The 21984-nt window shown below is 43.1% G+C and overlaps 1 protein-coding gene and 1 non-coding gene across 4 annotated transcripts in view; both read left to right on the plus strand.

Moving 5' to 3' along the window:
- Positions 1-21984, plus strand: part of NPSR1 (neuropeptide S receptor 1) — a 108201-nt gene that overhangs the window by 81749 nt on the left and 4468 nt on the right. For all 3 annotated transcript variants that reach the window (XM_039862731.1, XM_039862732.1, XM_039862730.1), the window contains 3 exons: positions 5518-5719; positions 13301-13380; positions 21615-21701. In XM_039862731.1, coding sequence (XP_039718665.1) covers positions 5518-5719; positions 13301-13380; positions 21615-21701 — 369 coding nt within the window. The remainder of the gene's footprint in view (positions 1-5517; positions 5720-13300; positions 13381-21614; positions 21702-21984) is intronic.
- On the plus strand, positions 10702-10804 carry LOC120602664 (U6 spliceosomal RNA). The gene has a single exon (XR_005652807.1). It is a non-coding gene; the product is annotated as a U6 spliceosomal RNA (small nuclear RNA).

Genomic DNA, 21984 nt, shown 5'->3' on the forward strand with positions numbered 1-21984 from the left:
TTTGTGGTAATGTCTTACGAGTAGCCATAGGAAATTAATAATTTTTCTCCAATTTTATTCCACTCTATGATAGCTTATCTTTAATTTTAAATTTTATATGTCTCCATCAAAGTAAAAAAAAAAGTCTAAAATGTCTAAAATGTCTAAATGAAAATTTAACATGATTTCTTTCCTTCTACCCTCTCCTCTCACTCAACGTCCCAGATTTTCCTGAAATGTTTCCTAACTATATTTATAGTTATTTTGGAAACATGTTGTGTTTTTCTGACTAATTGCTTCCCATAGCTGCTATTATTCAATCGTATTCCCTCTTCTTGAGTTCTTAATTTTGAAACAATTCTCAAACAGCAGAAATATTTTCTCCAGGAAAATTTTTCATAAAGACTATGTGATGTTACGTTTTCTTCCTTCTTACATATCTAAGAAAATTATTCTGTGCTGTGGCACAGAAATGATATTCACACAATTCTTGGATCATAATTTTTCTTTCAAAACTGAACATGTTTTTATACTGTTTTCTGGCATTTATTTTTGTGGAGAAAAGCATGACAAGTTGAGATGCATTTCTTTTATGTAAACTTTAATATATATATTTTTTACCCTGCCTAGATGTTTAAAGACTCTTGAAATTAAATACTCTTTTTGGCTGTATCTCAAAACAGATCTCTTTCTATTAACATTGCTTGCTCCTCTAGGCACTCTTTACTGGGACCGTCTTCCTGCCCCAGATTCTGGAGTTGTGTCAGCCACCTCACTCAGTACAGCCACAGGTGGCCACGATTCTTATGACCGTCTCACCATGACATTCCGCCCCCATAGGGTTCACCCTTGGGAGCTCTCCTGCCCGTCCGTCTCTGATGCCATCTCCTCAACTGAATTCATGGTTAACACGTGGAAAACCCAGTTTTCTCTCTGGGGATAGCTGTCTGATTCGGGGGTTAAATTTGGCCACCGTTTTTCTTTCTGTCCATATATCACTTTTTTAGCAAGAGGAAAATTTCTCCTGATATCGTTCATGGGGCCTTCGGTCCTCGGTCAGTCCTCAGAACCTTCTTCCTGCAGCAACTTTCTCCACATTAGTTCTGGAATACATTTGTGATAGTGCTATAGAAACAAAAATAATAGAGAACAATGTCATTGATTGTTATTTGTCTGAGCTAGGGAAAGAGGAAAAAAGTACAGATTCAGACAAAGGTTATTGCCAAAGTCATGTTATTTCCATTTCATTTTAGAAGAAATTCAGACACTCCCCTTTAGACTTCGGACTTCACACTTCTCTTCTACACGCTCTACATTGACCCAAATTTTATGAAGCAGAGAGATAGCTGGGCTCTTAGGAGAAACGAGGCTCCAAGTTAGCTGAAAGTTTTCCACCTTGATCATCCTTTCAAAGATATTTCATCTAATTACATTTGGAGTATGCTCTTCACATAAGAGATATTAACCTCTTATATCCTAATTTCCTTCTCTGCAAAGCATGCAAATAACACTACACTCAGGATAATTAAAGGGCATGGGTGAGGTTAATAAAAGAAAGGGCAGGAAGGAATCGGAGGAGACCCAAGGCCGACCCTAGAGAACAGCTCTGCTAGAGAGGTGGATGAGAAAGGGGTGTGTCGACAGTGTCAGCTCGGATGATGATAAATGATTCAGACCAGCTCCCTGAAACCAAAACCTTTTTAGTATCATCTCTCAACATCTCTCACTGATAAAAGGCAAACGAACATTTGTTTCTAATTACTCTGGAATATCAACTGTGGCAGAGAAAATTAGTTTAGCTTTAAAAGTCAATCACAAACAAATGTACCATGCAAATGTCAAAAGAGGGACGAACTGATTCTGCAATGTGGAGTCTCCAAGACACCCAGTGAATGAGTGAGCAAATGAGAGCTGGAAGCCTTCTCAACTGTCACCACTTGCCATGCAAATTCCAGCACCAAGAACAGCAATCTGCTGCCTGGAACAGGAAGTGTCCCTAACTCAACCCTCAGCCCTCCCCTTGATGCAGTGCCCAGGTTTCTAAAACAACACAAAACACTCATCTTTGCATCATGTGCCTTCCCTCACCTCTGCGAAGTCACGCACCTTCTCTCACTTCCGTCCCCAGGTCGTGCTGCTCTACGCCTCTACCTACGTCTTGGTGTCCCTCAGCATAGACAGATACCATGCCATCGTCTATCCCATGAATTTCCTGCAAGGAGGTGAGCCGGCTCAACCAAGCGCTGTGTCATAAGGGAGCATCCTTCGTGGTGGGTGGTATTGTTTTCATTGTTAGACTCTTAACAACGGTTCTCTTCTTCCCCTTTCTTCTCTTCTTCTTCCTCCTTCTCTCCTTCATGGATTGTCCAAAAAAAAAAAAAATGTAGAAAGGAAAGTTTGGGTTCCTGGGAAAATGCTGATGGTTCCCTGGATGGCCAGGAGCCCCTGACTACTGGGGAAGGTAGACTGCTGACCATTCATTCACCTCGAGGCTAATGCCTCCAGATTTGACTTCACAGCAGTGTTGACGCACATACCTGTCCAAAGAAATGAACGCTCCTACCTCAACTTGTTCCTTTTTCAGGAACAAGCACCTTGCCCTCTTTACTCCTGAACCATAGAAATAATTGGAAAGATGTTCTTAACTGGTGGGGACCTAATCCATTACTCTGCCCACTCTCCTCCATGACCCTGGAAGGCAAGTAAGAACCCAGCGTTTAGTGATCTGTACTACTCTTCCAAACAGGCTGTGAAAACTGATAAAATGAAGAATTTGACGTGAAATCTTGACTACAAAGGTGCAATCAAATATCATAACAAACATGACAAAAGTCAAACTGTGAGGAGAACCTCAGGACAGGTGCAGGGGTTGGGATCCAGAGCCAAGAAGCAGACGTGATCAGTTACCCATCTCACTATATTTATTAGGTGAAAAAAAAAATCGACTGTTTAGTTTCAGGGTAAATATGATGAGTTCTAGGAGACATTTTGCAATAATCTAAACAGTGTCCTAAATTACAGGAAAAGCAGCAGTGAAGATTAGAATGTTCTCTTAAAGATGTGAAGCAATTTATTTCCTCACTACAAAATTAATGGAGGTCCCATGCAGGGCACTTGGAAAATAATCGTTTCCAAGAGCTCCAGGGAAAGATGCAAGCTTGGAAACAGATATCAGCCATTTTCCCTTCCTCTGCCCATTCTCAAGTGACATCTTGGAGGAAACGTACAAATAATAAGGGACGACCTGCAGCTGGGATGGGAGCCAAGGAAAGAAGCCAGAAACTTCAGGGCGTTCCCAGCCATGGGGAGCAGATTTAACAGGGATGCCAAGCCAACTAGGAGAGCTGCGTGGCCTTATGCAGCAAGCAACAAAGGTCCTCGTAGTTAGAGGGTGAAGCAATAGGTGAGAACAGGGTATGTGAGGGTCCAGGGAACCCTATGTATATTCACCATGATGCTACACTCACTGGACTTAAGGGCAGCCGCGAGGGGCAGAGGCAGGGGTGTATGTACCGAGCTAAGAGAAGAGGGGAGAAGAGGTTCCCCACAGAGCACACAGCCTTCCCGTGCAGAACGGGGCAGGTGGAAGCCGGCAGCACCCGCACATGGCTGAGCGGGCACAAGGCAGGGGCACCTGACAGAGGAAGCAGAGGGGGAGGGGAGGCCGCATGGCACTCACTTTTTTTTATTGCTTTTTACTAAAGTGGTAGTTTCCTTAGCCGGCAGCTCCAGAGAAGTGGGTGATTTAAAGGCTCTTTAGGAAAAATAAATATGAAAATAATTAGAAAAATATCTACTAATAATGAAGAGAGAGACGCAGTGCTAGATATATTAAAATATGATACTTTGATAATTAAAATGATACGATACTGGAACCAAGATAAGCTATGTAAAGCATATGGAATATCAAATCAGTAAGAAAAGACTCAATTAGTCAACACATGGTGTTGAAGTAGCTGTCTAATCATTTTTTGAAACATTAGATCACCACCTGCCATAGCTAATAACAAAGTAAATTCTAGCTGGATTGAAAACTAAAAATCTTGAACATGAAAGACTATGGTTTATGGGTAAAACTTCTATAATTTTGTTGAGGGAAAGCTCTTTCTACGAATAACACCAAAAGCACAAACAGTAAGGAAAATACAGTTTTAATGTATCAAAATTTTTCAGGTTATACAAATAATACACACTGGAAACATACTTAAAAAGCAAAATGACAAATAAAAATATGTGTATACAACAGGCAAAGGGGTAATATCCTCATAAAGAACACTGGCAGAGAAATAAGAACCTGCCGATTTAAAAAGTAGACCAAGAACATGAAAAAAAAATGTTAAGAAACAAGAAACACAACTGAAATAAAAGATATATAGAAATGCTCTTTTGACTACTAACTGAAGAACTTCAAGATTAGATATTTGGATAGGAAATCTTACAAACTAGATAAAAATATTAAGAGAAAGAATCCTCTCAGTGTTGAGTGGGTGTAAGGAAATGGGAACTTTTGGATACTTCCGGAGGGAGCTGTAACTTGTAGACTTATGGGGGAAAATTTGGCAGTTTTTGCCAAAGTCGTCTGTTTCTAAGATTTCATCCTAAGGAAATCATTAGAACAGTGCGAAAAGATAATATAAATTATTTATAATAAAAATAATCGGAAACTATTTAAATACTTAATAATAAGCTATTGATAAAATTGGAGTTCGGTGTAACCCTAGAAAAATGCTATTTTATCAGTGCTTTTCAAACTGCACCTCACACACTGGCCGCCGAGGGCTCATTCCGCGGAACTGCTCCAGGACAGGGCTGGAAGTTTCCGACTGTCACCCAGCTTCAACCCAAACGACCTGGGCTTCCTGCTCCGAGCTTGAGATAAAATTATATTTCAAGAAAGGCTCTTATTGACTAACAATATCTGAATGCCACCTGAGTAGACACAGATTTCCTGACATGAAAAGAAGGTCATAATATTTTTTCAGAGGAAAAAAAATAGATTATAAGGCAGCATATGTATTATCACCTTATTTTTATATATGTAACCCATATATTATGTATGAATACATTATCAAAATTTAAATTGGCCATTTCTCGGTGACGTCACTATGGTAAATGGAAGGATGCCAGACAGGCCAAAGGTTCCAGCCCTGCCTTGGAGGCTCAGCAAGGTGACCAGACACACATTTGCACAGCAAAGTATCAAATGCATATGGGACAACTGAGCTCTCCAAGACTATAAGAATGGGTGCATCCACGTTCCAAGTTGGGTGGGTAAATCGAGAAAGGAGGAGGGAAGTAGAAATTAGGGAGCACAGATCTCATACCAAGTATTTGCCAGCTTCCGTGCAAGCCTCTCTTTAATCCTTGCATCGGCCCCGGATGCAGGTCCTACATTCCCCATTTTCCGGATGAGAAAACTGAGGCTCTGAGAGGCCCAGAGTTCCCGTCACACGATGACGCTTTTCTACTTTAGACTCCAAGTATTCGCCCAAGGAATGTTTCCAGATGCCCAGTCCTGCGTCTCTTTTCTCTGAGCAGAAAAGCAAGCCAAGATCCTCACCGTGACCGCCTGGAGCCTCTCCTTCCTGTTCTCCATCCCCACCCTGATCATATTTGGGAAGAGGAAACTCTCTAACGGCGAAGTGCAGTGCTGGGCCCTGTGGCCTGATGACTCCTACTGGACTCCGTACATGACCATCGTGGCCTTCCTGGTGTACTTCATCCCGCTGGCCATCATCAGGTAAGAGCCTCCGCGACAGCTCACACCTTGTTCCTGGCGTTCTTGGGGAAACTGGCCAGGCCACAATGTTAAAGCTTGTGCTAAGCCCAACTCCTCCAAAGGAGAATAAGGAGCAGGGAACTACTATCATCCAGGTCTGTAGTATGGGACAGGTATTGTGCTAAGTAGCTAACAAGTACCCCGTTAGCCATACTAAAACTCTTTGAAATAACTACCACTGTCTCCATCTTATAAGTGACAAAACTCAAGCTCAGAGCGGTTAAGTAAGTCACCCGACATCACACAGGATTTAAACGAAGTTTGGTCTGATTTCATACCCCATTCTTTTTGAATCATGCAGCCTTTCAAATAGGACATAGTACCAGTTACAGAAATCTTATGGAATGGAAATGACAGACCTACTTGAAACAAACCTGAACAAAAACCACGATAAGACAAAACTATGCTAGAGTATGTATGCAGTGAAATCAGGTAATGGCAGGGGACACTTCTTGGAAGCCACCACTGAAGGAGGGAAGGAGTCAGATAGGAGAAGGGCAAGGAGAGAAAGAGCGAGCGTGATGACAAGGAAGGACGTGCAGGCAGTGTTAGTGGGCGAGACGTTGACAATAAGCTCTTTCTGGGTGGAGCAAGGCTCGATTACGACAGGCCTTAGCAACCAAGCCATAAGAAGTCCCCTTTGTCCTGTAGTCAATGGTGGGCCAAAGCTGGTCTTGCAGCGGAGACCACCACCACCACTTGAGGAAGGCAGGGTCTCACCTGGCCGTGTCGCAGGGTCGTTTCTGAAAGGGCAGACCTGCGTGGGTGAGCGGGATAGTTAGTGTGTATTCGAGTCACGCTGATCCTGAGATCCTGCTGCACCCTCTGAGTGCCCCCAAACCTGCCGTGATGAGCCGCAAAATTTGTCCTAGACAAAGAAAGATCAGCCTTTGGCTTCGGATAGTATAAATAATGCTGTAATAAAAATACTTACATTGAAAATTATTCATGAGTCTCTGATTATTTCCCCAGCACTAATTTTAGTGGAATTGCTAGATCAAAGATGCTGCTCCTTTTAAGACTTCGATGGATGTTCATAAACTGCCTTCTGGGAGGGGTGTGCTCCCGCCAACAACAATCACAAACTCCGATTTTCCTTTCTCCACTCAGTGGAAGGTGGTGCCATTGTTTTATTAAATCTCAGCCAACGGCAGAGGTTAGAAAGTGTCTCATTGATTCAATGTGCATCTCTTTGATCATTAAGTGGTTAGGTCTTATTTCTCAAGTGTTTTCTGATATTGCAGAAATGACTTCTTCTTGCTCTTTGCTCATCGTTAGTCTCGGAAAATACTAAAGCTGGAGAAATGTTATCCATCACATAGTTCAGCCCCTGAACTTTTCGCAAGAACAGACTTAGGGCTAAAAGAAGTGAAGCGATTTGCGGCTCTCCATCAGAGGGTGAGCCGGCCGGGAGCAGAAACATCCCCTCAGCCAGCCCAGCAGCCTCGCTGAGATTGGAGAGTGTCCAGTCATCTCTCTGAATTGACAAATTAACATCTATATTTTATTTCAACTTACTGCTCTCCAGCAAGTTGAATTAGGAAGGAGTCTTGAAGGGAAGTTGAAGGTTACTTAGACGGCCAATGAAAGGTAAGTCAGAGCAGCATGGGGGGAGCATGGAAGAGGAGAGCTAGTCCCAGCCAGAAGAGAGCATTTGGAAGGAAGCGGCTCAGGCTGTCACAGGCAACCGACTCATCGATTTCAGTGGCAGTGCATGTCCTGGCTTCCTTCCTCATTGATTTCCTATCAGCTCCTGAAATCAGTCAAAACCCTTGCTCAGCAGGGCAGATAGCAGCGTGAACCACATAGTTTGCGCTATGCTGTCTGGCCAGATGCGTCAGGCGGGTCTCTCACCGTCTGAAATTTCCCCCATTAATTTGAGCTGCTTCTTCCCACCAGGCCTTCTCCTCAAACTTGCCTGCAGCCCGACTTGTGTTGTTTTGTACTGTCCTTGGAAAAAGCAAAGTATAATTTGATAATTAAAGGGGATGATTTCAAAAGTGGGTCTCACTCAGCCCTCATCACACTAAGATGCTCCTTAAATCCTGCTCCTTGCTTCCAGCCCAGGCGGCACTAGGAATTTTCAGTGACCTCTCTCTGTCCTTGAGCTTCTCTGGAGCATGTCCTACCTGCTCAGTCAGTATCTTCCTTCTTTCATGGTCAGGCTCCCCGGGGGACATGGCACCCCCACCTCAATCAGTTCCTCCTCCCTTCTTAAAACAAGATCGGGCCCAGAGGGAATTTTTCAACTAATTCCCACATTAAGTTGCTACAATTTCATATCTCTCGGAGCTAAGAGTGAGGTAAAGACCTTAGGTAAGGTTAAATTTTTAACTCTAAGCTTAGGTAGATTTAAGAAAAAACTCAAATAAGATAGCCACTAACTTTATTAACCAAGTCTCATGCTTCATTGTCCCTCATGCATTTAGATAGATAGATAGATAGATAGATAGATAGATAGATAGATAGATAGATAGATGATAGACAGACACACACACACATACATATATATAATACATATGTGATATATATATATATCCTCACTAAATTCATAGGCAAAATATATCTATATATAGTTGTTTGTTTATTTATTTTTTACAGTTGTTTTAATTTGCATTTCTTTCATTACGATGAGGTTGAATACATTTTCTATGTTTATCATTTTTGTTTTTTAAATAAATTACCTATTCATATTCTTTTACCTATTTTTCTCTATTTTACTTTATTTTCCCTATTCTCTAGAGAAATTTTTTATATAATAAACTTCTCCTATTTTTATATGTTGAGGGCATTTTCCTAGTTTGTCATTAGTCTTTTCATGTTGAATAGGGTTTTATTTCATTTTGCTTTTAGTTAATGACTGATATAATTAAGAAAAGAAGAGAAAGTGTGAATAACTGTAATTAGAAATGAGAAAGTCAAATAACTAGTTTCTAAAAACTTAAAAGAATCATAGGAAAGGACTTTGCAAAACTTTACATAAATACAAGTGAAAATATGAATGAGTTGGGTATGTATGGCTTCTGTGAAATATAGATATTTTACATTTTAGTATATTCACATCTACTCATGCTTCTCTTTACATTTTATCATTTCAGTTAAAAATCATCCCTTCCACATACTTATCTATACTTTGACTTAACTTTCTTATGATTTATTACATGAAGCATTTGAAAATAATTTCAGTGTTGACAGCATATTAAAAATATCATTTTAAAATATATATTTTATTTGATTTGCCAATTGTCCCAATACCATTTACTTTTGATGTTAGATATGAATTAGAAATATAAGTGAAATTAGTTTTTCTAATGCTCTCAAAACTGAAGCTGTCCCAACTAGAAAATGAGAATAATGCTAGCACCAACCATATGACGTTGGAGAGATTAAATAAGGTAATTTCCATAAAGGGCTTGGCACAATTCTTGGTTGATTGATATGGTAAGCAAATCACGATTCTTGTTATCACAACATCATATCAGAGCTTTGGTGGCCAGCAGCCCTTGATTTGAATCTGTCCTCTGATCTTTGCTAGTCATGGGACCTCAGCCTCATCATCCATAACATGGGGACAATAAACTCTATTTCCCATTGTTCACATATGAAATCATAAAATAAGAACTCATAGGAAGTGAAAACCCCGATCAGTATGGGTTAAGCATTTGCCATACAGTGCCCAGCACCGTGTTAACCAATGGTTAATGAGACAGAGATGTAAAGCACTGTATAGAGGAACAGGTACAGAGCAGGGCTCAACGCCGACAGCTCTCCTCCTGACTGTCCCCACCATGGGCGCTGGGGTGAGACCTGGGCCACATGGCCCTTGTTCCCATCTTAGAATTCCTGCACCAAACAGCCTGAGTTGCTTCTGGAGCATATTCTCTCCTCCCCATCATCAGGCCACACGGCTGTAGCCATTTCACGAAGACCTGGAGTAAAATTCAAGGACAGCGGAGTCGGTATACACTCCCATGATGACCGCCATCTTTCACTCAGTCTAGTGCAATAGCTTCCTATCAACTCTCACCCTTTTAAGTCCCGACTCTGCATGGTAGCCAGAACCCGCATTCATCTGGAAAATTGCTAAGCATATAGAAGGGTATGAAACTAAAACTAAAAATATTCCTCTCACTCACCCCCTGTCCCGCTCCTTCAAAATAGCACTGTTACAAATTTCTTGTGTACCTTTCCGGACTGATCGATTCATATGCCAGCATATACATTTATACATAAACAAATTATACATACTGAAAAATGTCTTATCGCTGGAAAAAAATTGTTGAACAATTATTTCGCTTTCCTGTTAGAGCCTTTCAGTGAATTTCCAATGTTTCAGGATAAAGTCTGAATCCTCTAACCCCGTGTGCAGGTCATGCACGGTCTGGTCCTCACCTCACACTGCCTGCGCACATGCTTCGGGCACATGGGCTTTCTCTAAGTTTTTCAAATAAGCCAGGCTCCCTCCTGCCTCTGAGCCTCTGCACATACAGTTCCCTCTGCCTGAATGATCATCTCCTCTGCATTTTATCCTTCAGATCTTAGCTGAAACTTCACCTCCTTTGAGAAGGCTTCCCCGACTCCCAGAACAAATCAAGGCCCCTGTTACGTACTCTTATGTCACCCTACATTTTATTTTAATAGCATTTTGCTCTTTTGTAATCATATATTACATATATATTATATGTGTGTATATGTGTACATATGATATTTTTACTATATGAGGAAGGCAGAAGACAGTTATGGGGGGGTTTGGATGCCCTGCTTAAGATACTGCCCCTCATCTTTAGGAAGGTGGAGGCACTGGAGGGCTTTTAAGCCAAGAAGTGGTTGGCTCTCTACCCTAGAGCTCCAGCTCTGATGGTGGTGTGGGCATTCGAGATGGTAGCAGAGTGGACGTGTTAGAAGATTATAGCAATAATCAGGCAGGAGATTATAAGGGGCGCTCGCGTCAGCAGCAAGTATACAAAAATTGGAATGATACAGAGAAGATTAAGATGGCTCTTGTGTAAGAATGACACGTAAATTCGCGAAGCTGTCTGTAATTTTGTGTGTAATGGGTACAGAGTTTCAGGTGGGGAAGATGGAAAAGTTCTGGAAATGGATGGTGGTGATGGTTACACAACAAAGTGAATGTACTTAATGCCGCGCAACTAGACACTTAAAAATGGTTAAAATGATAAGTTTTATGTTATGTGTATTTTACCACAATAAAAAAAAAATCATCAACGTATAAAAGGAGAGCGGGAATGGTGAGGGAGCTACAGATTATGAGACATTTTGAAAGGACAATTTATAGCACTTGCTGAGTCAATAGAGGGAAAAATGAGGGAGAAAGAGGAGATGAATATAATCCCGAGGTCCCTCCGATGTGTGACCGTCACATTCTGAGAACCGGCCTGATTTGGTTAGTAAATTAAAGGGGTGCCCTCCTTCTCGGGCGTTTTCCTGGCTGACAGTAAAGCTGGTACTGGCTTTCCACTTGCCTGGTTGGTCCTTCAGGGATGAGGTGGGGCGACTTAGGACCAAACCCCTAACACATAAGATCTTCCTTAATTTTCCATTGTATATATGGTTGGTGGTCAATAAATATTTGAATTATTGATCAGCGAAGCCCCGGGGTTACAATCATAATACACAACACTTCACGGTGGTTGTTACCTTTCCTTGTATGTCATTGACCTGGGGAAAAAGTTGCCCTGCTCTAGCAAATATACTACTTAGAGTAAAGGATAGACTAACCAGTAATTTCTTTTCCATTTCTTGTTTTTTTTAAATGTAGACATACATATTCCAGAAAAGTCCCTGAGCAGGTATATGAGAAAGGGGGTGAGGTGATCCCAAAAAGCCCCGGGATTTCCTGGAGCACTCAGGGAGAGAGGATAGCAGAACAGGAATGGGAAAAGCAGTAAGAAGCAGAGGGTTTTAACACAGTCATTAATTAAGTTATATTCTAAAGATCATTAAAAGAAATTAGGGCTTTGTCAACAGCTGCAAATTAGAGCTTTTATTTTTTTTTAACCAGTGATTCTCAAGAGGGAAGTTGATACTATTTTAAAATAAAGCAGTTCCTTCTTCCAGAGTTTTAGTCAAGATATTTAACATATTAGAAATGTCAAATAACATGAAAGAAGAGTATTTTTATATTTATCAAAGGGGGACACAAGATATAAAATTTGCTGATGCTTTTGAGTCATTAACACGTGAATTTCCTGTTAGGCGTAGACTATATCATACAAGTGTAGGCGTGAAAAATGGGGAAGAAAGAAGGGACAGAAAATGACATTTATTGTGTCTCTGCTCCTTTTCAAGCACTGGGCTGGACACTGAAAATGTTATCATATTTGATCCCTAAAAAATTCTTAAAAGGTTTATATTATTAACTCCAATTTACAGTCTCAGCTGAGGCTCCCTGCCTTAGTTTGTCCAGGCCCCTATAATAAAATACCACAGGCTGGGTGGCTTATAAACAACAGAAACTTGTTTCTCACAGTTCTGGAGGCTGGAAGTCTGAGATCGGGGTGCCAGCAGGGGCAAGTGGGGGCCCTCTTCCAGGCTGCAGACTTTTCTCTGTATCCTTGCATGGGAGCTCTGTAGGGTCTCTTCTTATAGGGCCACTAATCCCATTCGTAAGGGCTCCAGCCTTATGATCTGATCTCAAAGACCCCACCACCAAACACCATCACACTGAGCATTACAATTTCAATATATGAGTGTGGGAAGAGGGGGACACAAACGTTCAGCCTCTGTTACTCAGTGCATTCTTTATCTATTGCTGGATAACAAATGATCATGAACCTGGTGATTTAAAACGACAGACTTTATTATCTCGCCGTTCCTGTGGGTCGGGAGTCTGTACATGGCAAACAAGGTACCTGCCAGGGCTGGGGTGCCCATCAAAGGCTCAAATGGAGAAGAATCTTTTTTCCAGCTCCTACGGGTTCTTGGCAGAATTAATTTCCTGGGGCTGTGGGACTCATGATCCAACAGGCCCAGGTAATTAATTGATTCTTCAAAGTCAGCAATGGAGAGACACATTAGAAAGACAGGCACTACACTCTTGTGTAATCATGAATATTCCATCGCCTTCGTCCCAATGCACTGATTAGAAGCAAGTCACAAGTCCCGCCACACTCAAGGGGGAAGGATCACACAAAGGCACACGCACAGAAGACAGGAATCATGGGCCATAGGAAAGACTGTCTAAAGTCAAGGTCATACAAGTAGCAAGGAGTAGAGCCGGGCACAAATCTAAATCTTTCCGACCCCAAACGCTGCGTTCCGATTCTAATCTCAGCTACACTTCTAACCACCAGGGTTATCCTAGAAAAAATTAATTCCACCAGTTCTAGCCTCCTCACTTAAAAAAGAAGTGGCTGCATCCAGCTGATCCGTCTGGTGGCTTTCGGTTTCGATCTGCTGTGATTGTGGAATCAGCAAACATGGAGGGCGGGTGTGGTTAAGGGACCCCTGTGGTCCTCTCTCCCTGTCCTCACAGTAGGGACTCACCAGCCGTTTTAATATTACCTTTGCTCCTTTCCACAGTGTCATCTATGCCATTGTGATTCGAACCATTTGGATGAAAAGCAAAGGCCACAATGAGTCGGTGATTTCCAACTGCTCAGGTAAGACTAACGTGTGCTGCCTAACTTTTGGTGAATTTCGCCTCTGCAGAGGTTTTCCACAAGCCTGCCCTGTTAATCAGGGCCTGCCGGCCCATCATGCCCATCAAAGGTGGCCCCGGGCAGGCTCTGCCTTCTCCACCTGGCCTCCCTGAACACTGGGAGAAGGAAGGGGGGACTTTGGGCCATGCCAGGCTGTGCCAGCAGAGTCTCTGTGAGCAGCTTTTGAATCGAGATCCCGGGTGGCCCCAGTCTCTCAGGCCTGGCAGAGAAGCACCCTGGAGGACACTGGGATGGAAAGAGAGGCCTATCCAAGAAGGACACTGTTGGGCTTGAGTTCACATGGTATCAGCCATCTCTCCACAGAACGATTGTGGGCCCTAAGCCAGTCAAAGCACGGGCCATGCTTCCCCACTGTCCCAACACAGAAGCTCCCACCAGTCCAAGCCTAAGGTCGCCCCTGTAACCTTCCCCGGTTCCAGCTCAGTAAACCTGAATGTGGCAGACCTTCTACATGGCAGGCACTAGGACCTGGAGGCCTGCCCTGCTTCCCAGGCAAACACTGCTGCACATGACAGAGGTCAACCTGGAGAGAATACAGCAAACCAGAGACGGAAGAAAGGGCTCCTGGCTGTCTGTATATTATAATGCAACTAGTTCTGGAGGAGACCAGCTCTGCTCAGCTTCATGCCTTCTCCCAATCCTTGTACACACATGCACACACAACACGGACCCACATACACAGAAGCACACATTCACACACCCATACACACTTACATGCTTATATGCACACACGCATACGCATCCTCTCCCACAAGCACATACATAAGGCAGCAAGGTGTAACACAGACACCTGGGATGAGAGAAGCTGTTCTCTGTTCCAGGTGTGCCACTAAGCTGTGCCACTTTGCAAAATCACTTAACCTCTCTGGGCTCCAAGAGGTTAAAATGAAGGGACAGACTCCGTTCTCTCTAAGTCCTCCTCTTTTCAGACTTTGAGACCGCACGTTTGCTGGACCAACACCAGGCTTGTTTTCCTCCTTCTGAAATCTGTTTCTTCCAGCACAACTGTGAGAATGTCAAGAGGACTCACGTGTATTACTGGGCACTAATAATCTACGTCCCTTTCTCTAGATCTAGCAGAGATGCGCGTCTTAGTTTCTTTATCTGAATTCAGTTTATTCTGCCATGTTCCGCCACATGTCAGCAGTGATACGAAGGACCGGGAGTGACAAATGAATAAATAGCATGGCTCCTGACTGCAGGAAGCCTACAGTCTCATCCACTGGGTCTCAGCTTTGGTGACATGAGAGCATTATGGGGGAGTTTTCCAAATGCACCGACACCCGGACCCCACCGCCTGAGGGGTTCTGATTCACTGCATCTGCTGTGGGGTCTGGGCATGTGGCTCTCTCACGTGGGTCTAGTCTCTGCACCTGGTTTTTCTAGATGAGCAAGAACAATCAGAGAGGATAAACACAAACGCATTCACATTACTCACCGTGAGTGGCTCTGGTCCAAGGTCAGAATAATTGTCTGAAAAAGAAAGATGATGAGCGTGTCCTTTCTCTATCAGGTATCAAATAAATACAGGGGCAGGACCCGATTTTTTTCAGGTAGGCTGAGGACTTCCTGTACTTTCAGATTTAAATCGGATTGGTTTAAACCCCTGTCCCGTGCTCGTTCCAGGAGGCCGGTGTGTCCCTCCCTGCCTGTCCCTCTGAGCGCTCGCCCTTGCTGTCCCACCTCATACAGCTCTTGTCTTCCCTCTGCTCCTGGTCCGATGGGCCACGGAATCTACCTCATTTTCCTCAAGTTCATCATTCACAAAAGCAAATAGAGAAACGTTGCTGGCAGTCTGAGGCGTTAAAAGATCTCCACATTCTGCGAGCTACCCCGCCGACTGAGGTATCTCCCACCAACCCTTTCTCAGCTGACTGTTCGCCACTGGGGTTGGGCTTCTGTCTCTCTCCTGTGTCCCCCATATCTCCTGCTACTGGATTTCCCAGTCCCTATACCCCCGGGTCCCCCATCCTCCAGTCTCTGAAATATTACAGAGCCACATAGAGAGCTGTTTTCCCCATGGACATACGATACCCCTTTAGCCCTCCACAAAGGTGTACATGGCTACCATCGGTTTTCATTCTTTAATACAAGTTTACTCCTATTTTTCCATGGTCTGTATCTTTATATCATCGTTAGTGACCCTCTTCTGGAACGAGGAGCAGATGGTAGTCTCAGAAGCCGTCTACTCTCTATATCTTACTCATAAATGGAACTCACTTGATTTTCTATCTGTCATTACAGCCAAGCAGCTCTGGAGTTGGCGGGTAAATAGGATCTCCAGTGGCGTTAGCATGCCAGGATTATTGCTCACCAACGAGGGGACATCAGCAATGATTAGTGTGAACAGAAGCTCATTTTGTAAACACAGGCTGCAAAATTCAAGTCGTCATTAGTTTAACAACCACTCTTCTCACTGGCAAATGTGTCTAGTTTCTCCCCCTCAAAGGCTGACAGAAAGAAAAAGAAAAAGAACTATTTAATAAATGATAGGAAGACTTGTCCACAAACAAGTGTGGAGGGCAAGAGGTAGAGATGAGATTTTCAAACTTGTGCATTGTTATTGTTCATAAACAAGCACGCTCTCGAAGCTCAGGGGTATCTATCTATTCCTATAAAACAGAAAATTTACTTTATCGGGGCAGGAGATGGGGTAGTCACACCCACGAAACAGAAAAAGTGTAAGTTATATGGATCCAACTGCAAATGGCCATCATGACTTGAAAGACGCGACGTGATTCATGCTATATCCAAATTGCTTGCTTCAAATTAAATGAGGTAGAATGAGGTGGAATGAATAGCTTTGGATTAGGGACTAGGTTTGAGTTCTACTGACTTTTAACTAAATGAACTTAAAAGACATAATGAACTTCATGAAAAAATCTAACGACATACATAAATGTGTCTTATAATATGTTCATGGATAATCAGACTCAACAGCATAAAGATGTCAGTTTTCCCCAACTGATCCACAGTTCCAGTCAAAATTGAATGGGACATTTTATTGAGCTTAACGAGCCAATTTTAAAATATACATGGAAATTTTAAGAGCCAAAAACAGCTAAGACACTCCTGGAGAAGTAGAACAATATAGGAGAAGTTTACTGTGCTAAATATTAAGATTCACCATAAAGTCAGAGTCATTACTAGGGTATGATATTGACATGAAAATAAAACAGCCCTGAAACAGACCAACACATATAGAAGAACTGGGTTTATGTCAGAAGATCATAGGGAAAGAAATGAAATTTGATCTTTATCTCAATTCCTAGGCAAAAGCAAATTCCAGGTGAATTGGAGACTAAAGTGTAAAATGTATGGCTTTTAAAATTTTTAAGAGAAAGTGTAGAGTGATATCTTTATGACATTGAGGTAAGGAAGGATTTCTTAAACAAGGTACAAGATATGTTAAATCATAAAAAAAATGGATCAATTCGACTGTTAATACATAAAATGTCAAACCACATAGTGGGAGAGACTGCATGCACAGCACCTACACCTAGGAAAGATTAGTATCCATTTTATATGAAGTCCTAAAAATCAATTAAAAAAATTTTTTAAAGATAAATCGGAAAAAGAAAGGAGCAAGACGCAGGTATTTTGCAGAAGAGAAAAGTGTAATGGCCAAAAATAAGATTATCATCCTCACTGATAGTCAGGAAAGTAGACATTTAAATCTCAGATACAATTTTCTACTTGCAGGATTAATAAAAATTTTAAAGTCTGATAAAGCTCATGGTTTACTTGGCAATATTATTTCTCAAAAACTTACTAGGCTTCTGATATATTTGCTTCCAGTCAGTTTCACGTGTCAGCAGCCATATCTAGAAAGTCCTAGTATCATTCTCAGATCTGACTTGTTCTTTGCTTCTTCACTGAATTAAATCCTTGTCTCTCAACTTAATGGAAGCTAATTTGAGGCCATCGTAAATAGTAGGTGGGAGGCCACATCCTTAGTCTGATCTTTGCCTCATGTATGATTCATAATGGGTCTTTGCTGGTTAAAACTTCTCAATGTTACAGCTTGATTTGGGGACCAGGGCCAGCCTCATTGTCTATATATATAATTTCCTATTGGTTTTGTTTCTCTGGAGAGCCCTGACTGCTACACCAACTTTGTTCTTTGGGCTTTGGGCTCAGCAGGCACACAGTCTGCCTTCCCAGGCATCATATGTGACCCTCTTCCAACTGGATCTCTAGTGTCCCAGCTTCTAATATCAGTTTTCTTGCCACCTGCTGCTTGCCCGCTAGAGCGATGCTACACATTTTAGCTTTTGTTTTGGTTAGCACTTCACGTGAGGTACCAATTTCTGCTTTAGTTAAGGAAACAGTAGCAGCTATGACAGAGAAACCCCCAAAATACAGTAACCTTAACAACGTAGAAGCTTGTTTCTTGCTCAGTTAAAGTCCAGTTGACAGTAAAGATTGAAGGGCAGGGCAGTGTTCCACAGAAACTCGAGCAGATGGAGATCCTGCCATGCAAAACAGGTGACTCCTAAGGTGTCCCTCAGCATCAGCATCCAGCAGGCGGGGGTGGGAGATGAGAGAGTGGAGGATGGCTCAGGTGGCTCACCGGAGCCAGGCCCGGCATGGTATACATGCGTCCTCCCCATGTTCTTACAGAAAGAACTTAGGCACGTGACAACACCCTGCAGAAAGGAGGGTGGGAAACGATGTCCAGCTGCGTGCTCCGGGGGAAAAGGACAGGATGTGGTGAACAGCTAACCTGTCCCTGCCACCGTAACTTTAGGCCTGTCCGGGTCCCTGGTTCCGCCAGAGCTGAGGAGCTGAGGCCCAGAAAAGGCTGTGAGTCAGGTGACATAAGTCAGACCTCCTCATATCCAGCTATGATCTCTCATTCACTAGAGGCTCAAAAAAAAAAGGAGCGGGGGGAATGGCCATAGTCCCCCAGTTAAGCAGATGAGACGCATGCGCTAAGCGTATTTGGCATTCAGGTTATATTTGTAGCTTAGAAGGCCATCGATGATCAGAAATCAAAAATGCATTTCCAGTTTTAAAAATGTTAGAAATTCGGCATAACTTCTAAACCGGTGTTTAATTTTTTTTTTTTTAACCAATCTGACATACATGACATTCCCAAGATATAAAAAAACGTTTATTTTAAAATATTACTAGGTAGACGTCCCTGTTAACGACAAAATCACTCGCACTTATTATAGGTCCACAGATGGCTCCCCTGACCCGTCGGGAATAAAATCGGCCTTATTTTAAAGTCTCAGGATAACAACTGCTCTTTCTCGGGTGCTCAGAAGAAGGATGGATTCCCAGTGGCTCCTCAGGGGGCATCAAGCGTGGGGAAGGCTAGGGGCAGAAACTGACCACCTGGAGACTAATTGCCAGTGTGGCCCCTCTAGGGACGTGCATTTGAACTAAAACAGCCTGAAGCGGTGCTCCTTACAGTCCCCAGTCTAAAGGACCCGCTGCCCCCCAGGTCCCCCAGCGTTAATGCACAGTGACGGCTGAATTTAACTGCTTTTCACTCCAGCTCAGCGCCAAGGCCTGGGTAGAAATAATCCTTTTATCTCCCAATAAAGGGGAATTACCAGCATTTGGCAGCTCGGCTGTCTTTGAAGAGCCATCTTTAGAAGCTGGAGGCTTTGCATTTCCTAGAGTGGTCAGATTAAAGCCGCTTTTCACGGATCTCATTGGGAGATTTAAAGGGCAGGTAGCTGATCATATTGTCACCCAATGGCCCTGTGGAAAGTACTGCAAGTTTCCATTTTAAGCAGATTTCAGACATTTCACGAATGTCATTTCTGAAAAGCCAACTGTGTCTTCAGAGCCACACAGTTTTGGAGCGAGCCGATGAGTGTTCTTTTGAAGGACAGAATTTGGTCTGCTGTCTGTTTTACTTGCCTCCCATGGGTATCATCCCACCCAAATAATTTTTAGATGTAGACAATTCCTATACACGGATAATAATATTGTAGAGTAAATTATCCAAATGTAGTTACGCCCTGGGTTCACTTCCACAAAGGCAGCTTCCATTCCCCCTGAAATACTGTTAGCATCTCATTCGGCCCAGCTAATCAGGGAGTTGGCATTCTGAGCATGGGCGGGGCATCTCGAATACCTTATTTTATTTTAATTCTCAAAATAAGTGTGAAGTTGGTGTTTTATGTCTCATTCTTTAAACTGGGAAACTGAGGCTGGGAGCGCAGCTAGTAATTGGTACAGCTGGGGGAAGTGTTCAGGTCTGACCCTGAAACTTGTGTCCTCCCCAAGATACCCTCGGAAATCAGAGTTTTTCCATCCCACCACAATCCGTGTTGTAGACTGGGTCATTCTTTGCTGTGGGGGCTGTCACAGAACAGCACCGAAGGGTATTTGGCATCATTCCAAGTTTCTACCTATAGATGCTAGTAGTACACACACACACACACACACACACACACACACACACAATTCAACAACCAAAAATGTGTCTAGACATTGCCAAATTCACCCGGGGTCGGGGAGCCATATTGCTGTACATGCTTCTGAAGCACTCACTTCCCTACGCCACGAAAGTTTCGTGGTTCTGTGAAATGCACAGAATAAACAGGAGTCCCTAATAACGCCTAGGAGTCATCTTACAGGATACACAATGAGAAGTAAGAAATTAATTATAATTAGCATTTCATCTCATCGCACCGAAAGAGCTCTCATTCCTATTATTCCTGATGAGAGGTCGTCCTCTCCAATGAGTAGGTAGATAGATATTCATGCTGTGAACACACTCAGAAGCTTCCATGGCTCGTGTGGCCCAACCTCCTCTGGAAGGCATTCAAGGTCTCCCCACTCTGGCCTCAGTTCTCGTCCCCACCCTGAACCCCAGCATGCTCTCAGGCTCCAGCCAAGTGGGGAGACTCACCGTGGCCTGAACACACCTCACGTCTCCCCGTTTCCGTGTCTTGACTGAGGACGCTCCCTCTGCTGCACGCATGTTCCCATCCCTCGCCTGCACCCCAGCTCCTCTGCCATTGGAATCTGCCACGCGGCCTCCTCAGTAGTGGGGGCGACAGTTCTCTTCTCTGTTCATAGCTGGTTCTCATCTCTCATCTCATCCAGCCTTGTGGGGAGCGTGTGATCTTTCATGCTGAACCAAAAGTTCCTACAGAACAGAAACTCCATTTTAGCCTGTTTTGTTCAGGTCTGATCTCTTAGCAGATGTGCCGGCTTGTTGGATTGGGCTGGATTGGTTTGGAGAAGGGTGAGAGGTAAACTTCAGACCAGTTTCTATGGGGATTAAAATAAATTTTAAACATGAAATCTGAACACTGCAGTGAGGACACGTGTACAGCTGCCCTGCCCATATGACTCAGGTGCCGTGGGTAGGCTCTGACCTGGGCCACCACACAGCTGTACCTGTTGAGCCCTAATCAGTGACACCCAGCTGAAGCTGCTTGGGGCTGGCAGAGGCCCTGACAGCAAATATTCTCTCACAGCGTCCAGGGACCCTGCACCCAACATCTGCACCCGCAAAGTAGCCATCTCTCCACTTCTTTTACCACGAGCTATTGAGCTGAATTCTGTCCATTCTAATCAACGTTTATTTTACCATTTCTTGACTAGAGTGAGGTTTGTATTAATTCATTCAACAAATATTAATCACTCATTAAGTTTAGAGGATAAAGGAATGAAAAACATTCTTGTGTCCATTAAGCTGATATTCTAATGGATTTTTATATTTACCTCTCACATGAATACCATCAAACGACAGCCCAAATAGGATTAAAGTTATGTCCAGGCTCCTCTTTGGGATGAGTTTGTTTGTTTATTTTTGTTTTTAATATCTGCAGTTTGAGCTTTGTTGAGAGTGGAGTTTCTGAGTTAGATGAATGAGTTAGTCTGGGGTAACCAACCTAAGAAAACGGCTTTGCCCTAAGTTGCCGAAGCAACCAGATGGGAGTCTCAGCATGGCCACTGTGGTCACATGGCTAATTCCAGCTTCAGCAGATTCAGGGCAAACAGCCAAGCCTCTTCGAGAGAGTCTAGATGTCCCAATATATCTGCATTTTATATTAAGCTGCAAACTGAGCAGTTTCCAACATCCAGCCCAGAGTCATCTTTACTCTGACAATGACCAAGGGGGCCCTCCTGGGCGTAGATAAGCAGAGATAAGTGGTCCGGAAACAACATTTCATCTTACCATTCTCTTTTTGTATCTCCAGATGGGAAGCTGTGCACGAGTTACAACCGAGGGCTCATCTCGAAGGCAAAAATCAAGGCCATCAAGTACAGCATGGTCATCATTCTCGGTAAGCAATGTCCCTCCCTATGTTGCAGAACTGTGCTAACATCCCCAAAGCAAACTTGTCCCCGCATCCAGTGGTGGAGAGCCCACGGGAGAAAGAAACTTGTCTATGGCTTCATCTGATTAGAGAGGAATGTGTGGAACTTATCAGTCTATCTGCAGTTCCTTCGAAGGACAACATTTAATTCCTAAATCCTCTCTTCATTAATATATTTGTCCAGCAAGGCCAAGGGGTGGGTGATTTGGAGAAAATCTGATTATTAGCTAAAGCAGATGTTCACTATCAC

This window comes from Pteropus medius, unplaced genomic scaffold (genome assembly GCF_902729225.1).
Source record: "Pteropus medius unplaced genomic scaffold, Ma_sr-lr_union100, whole genome shotgun sequence".
NCBI classification, from domain to species: Eukaryota; Metazoa; Chordata; class Mammalia; order Chiroptera; family Pteropodidae; genus Pteropus; species Pteropus medius.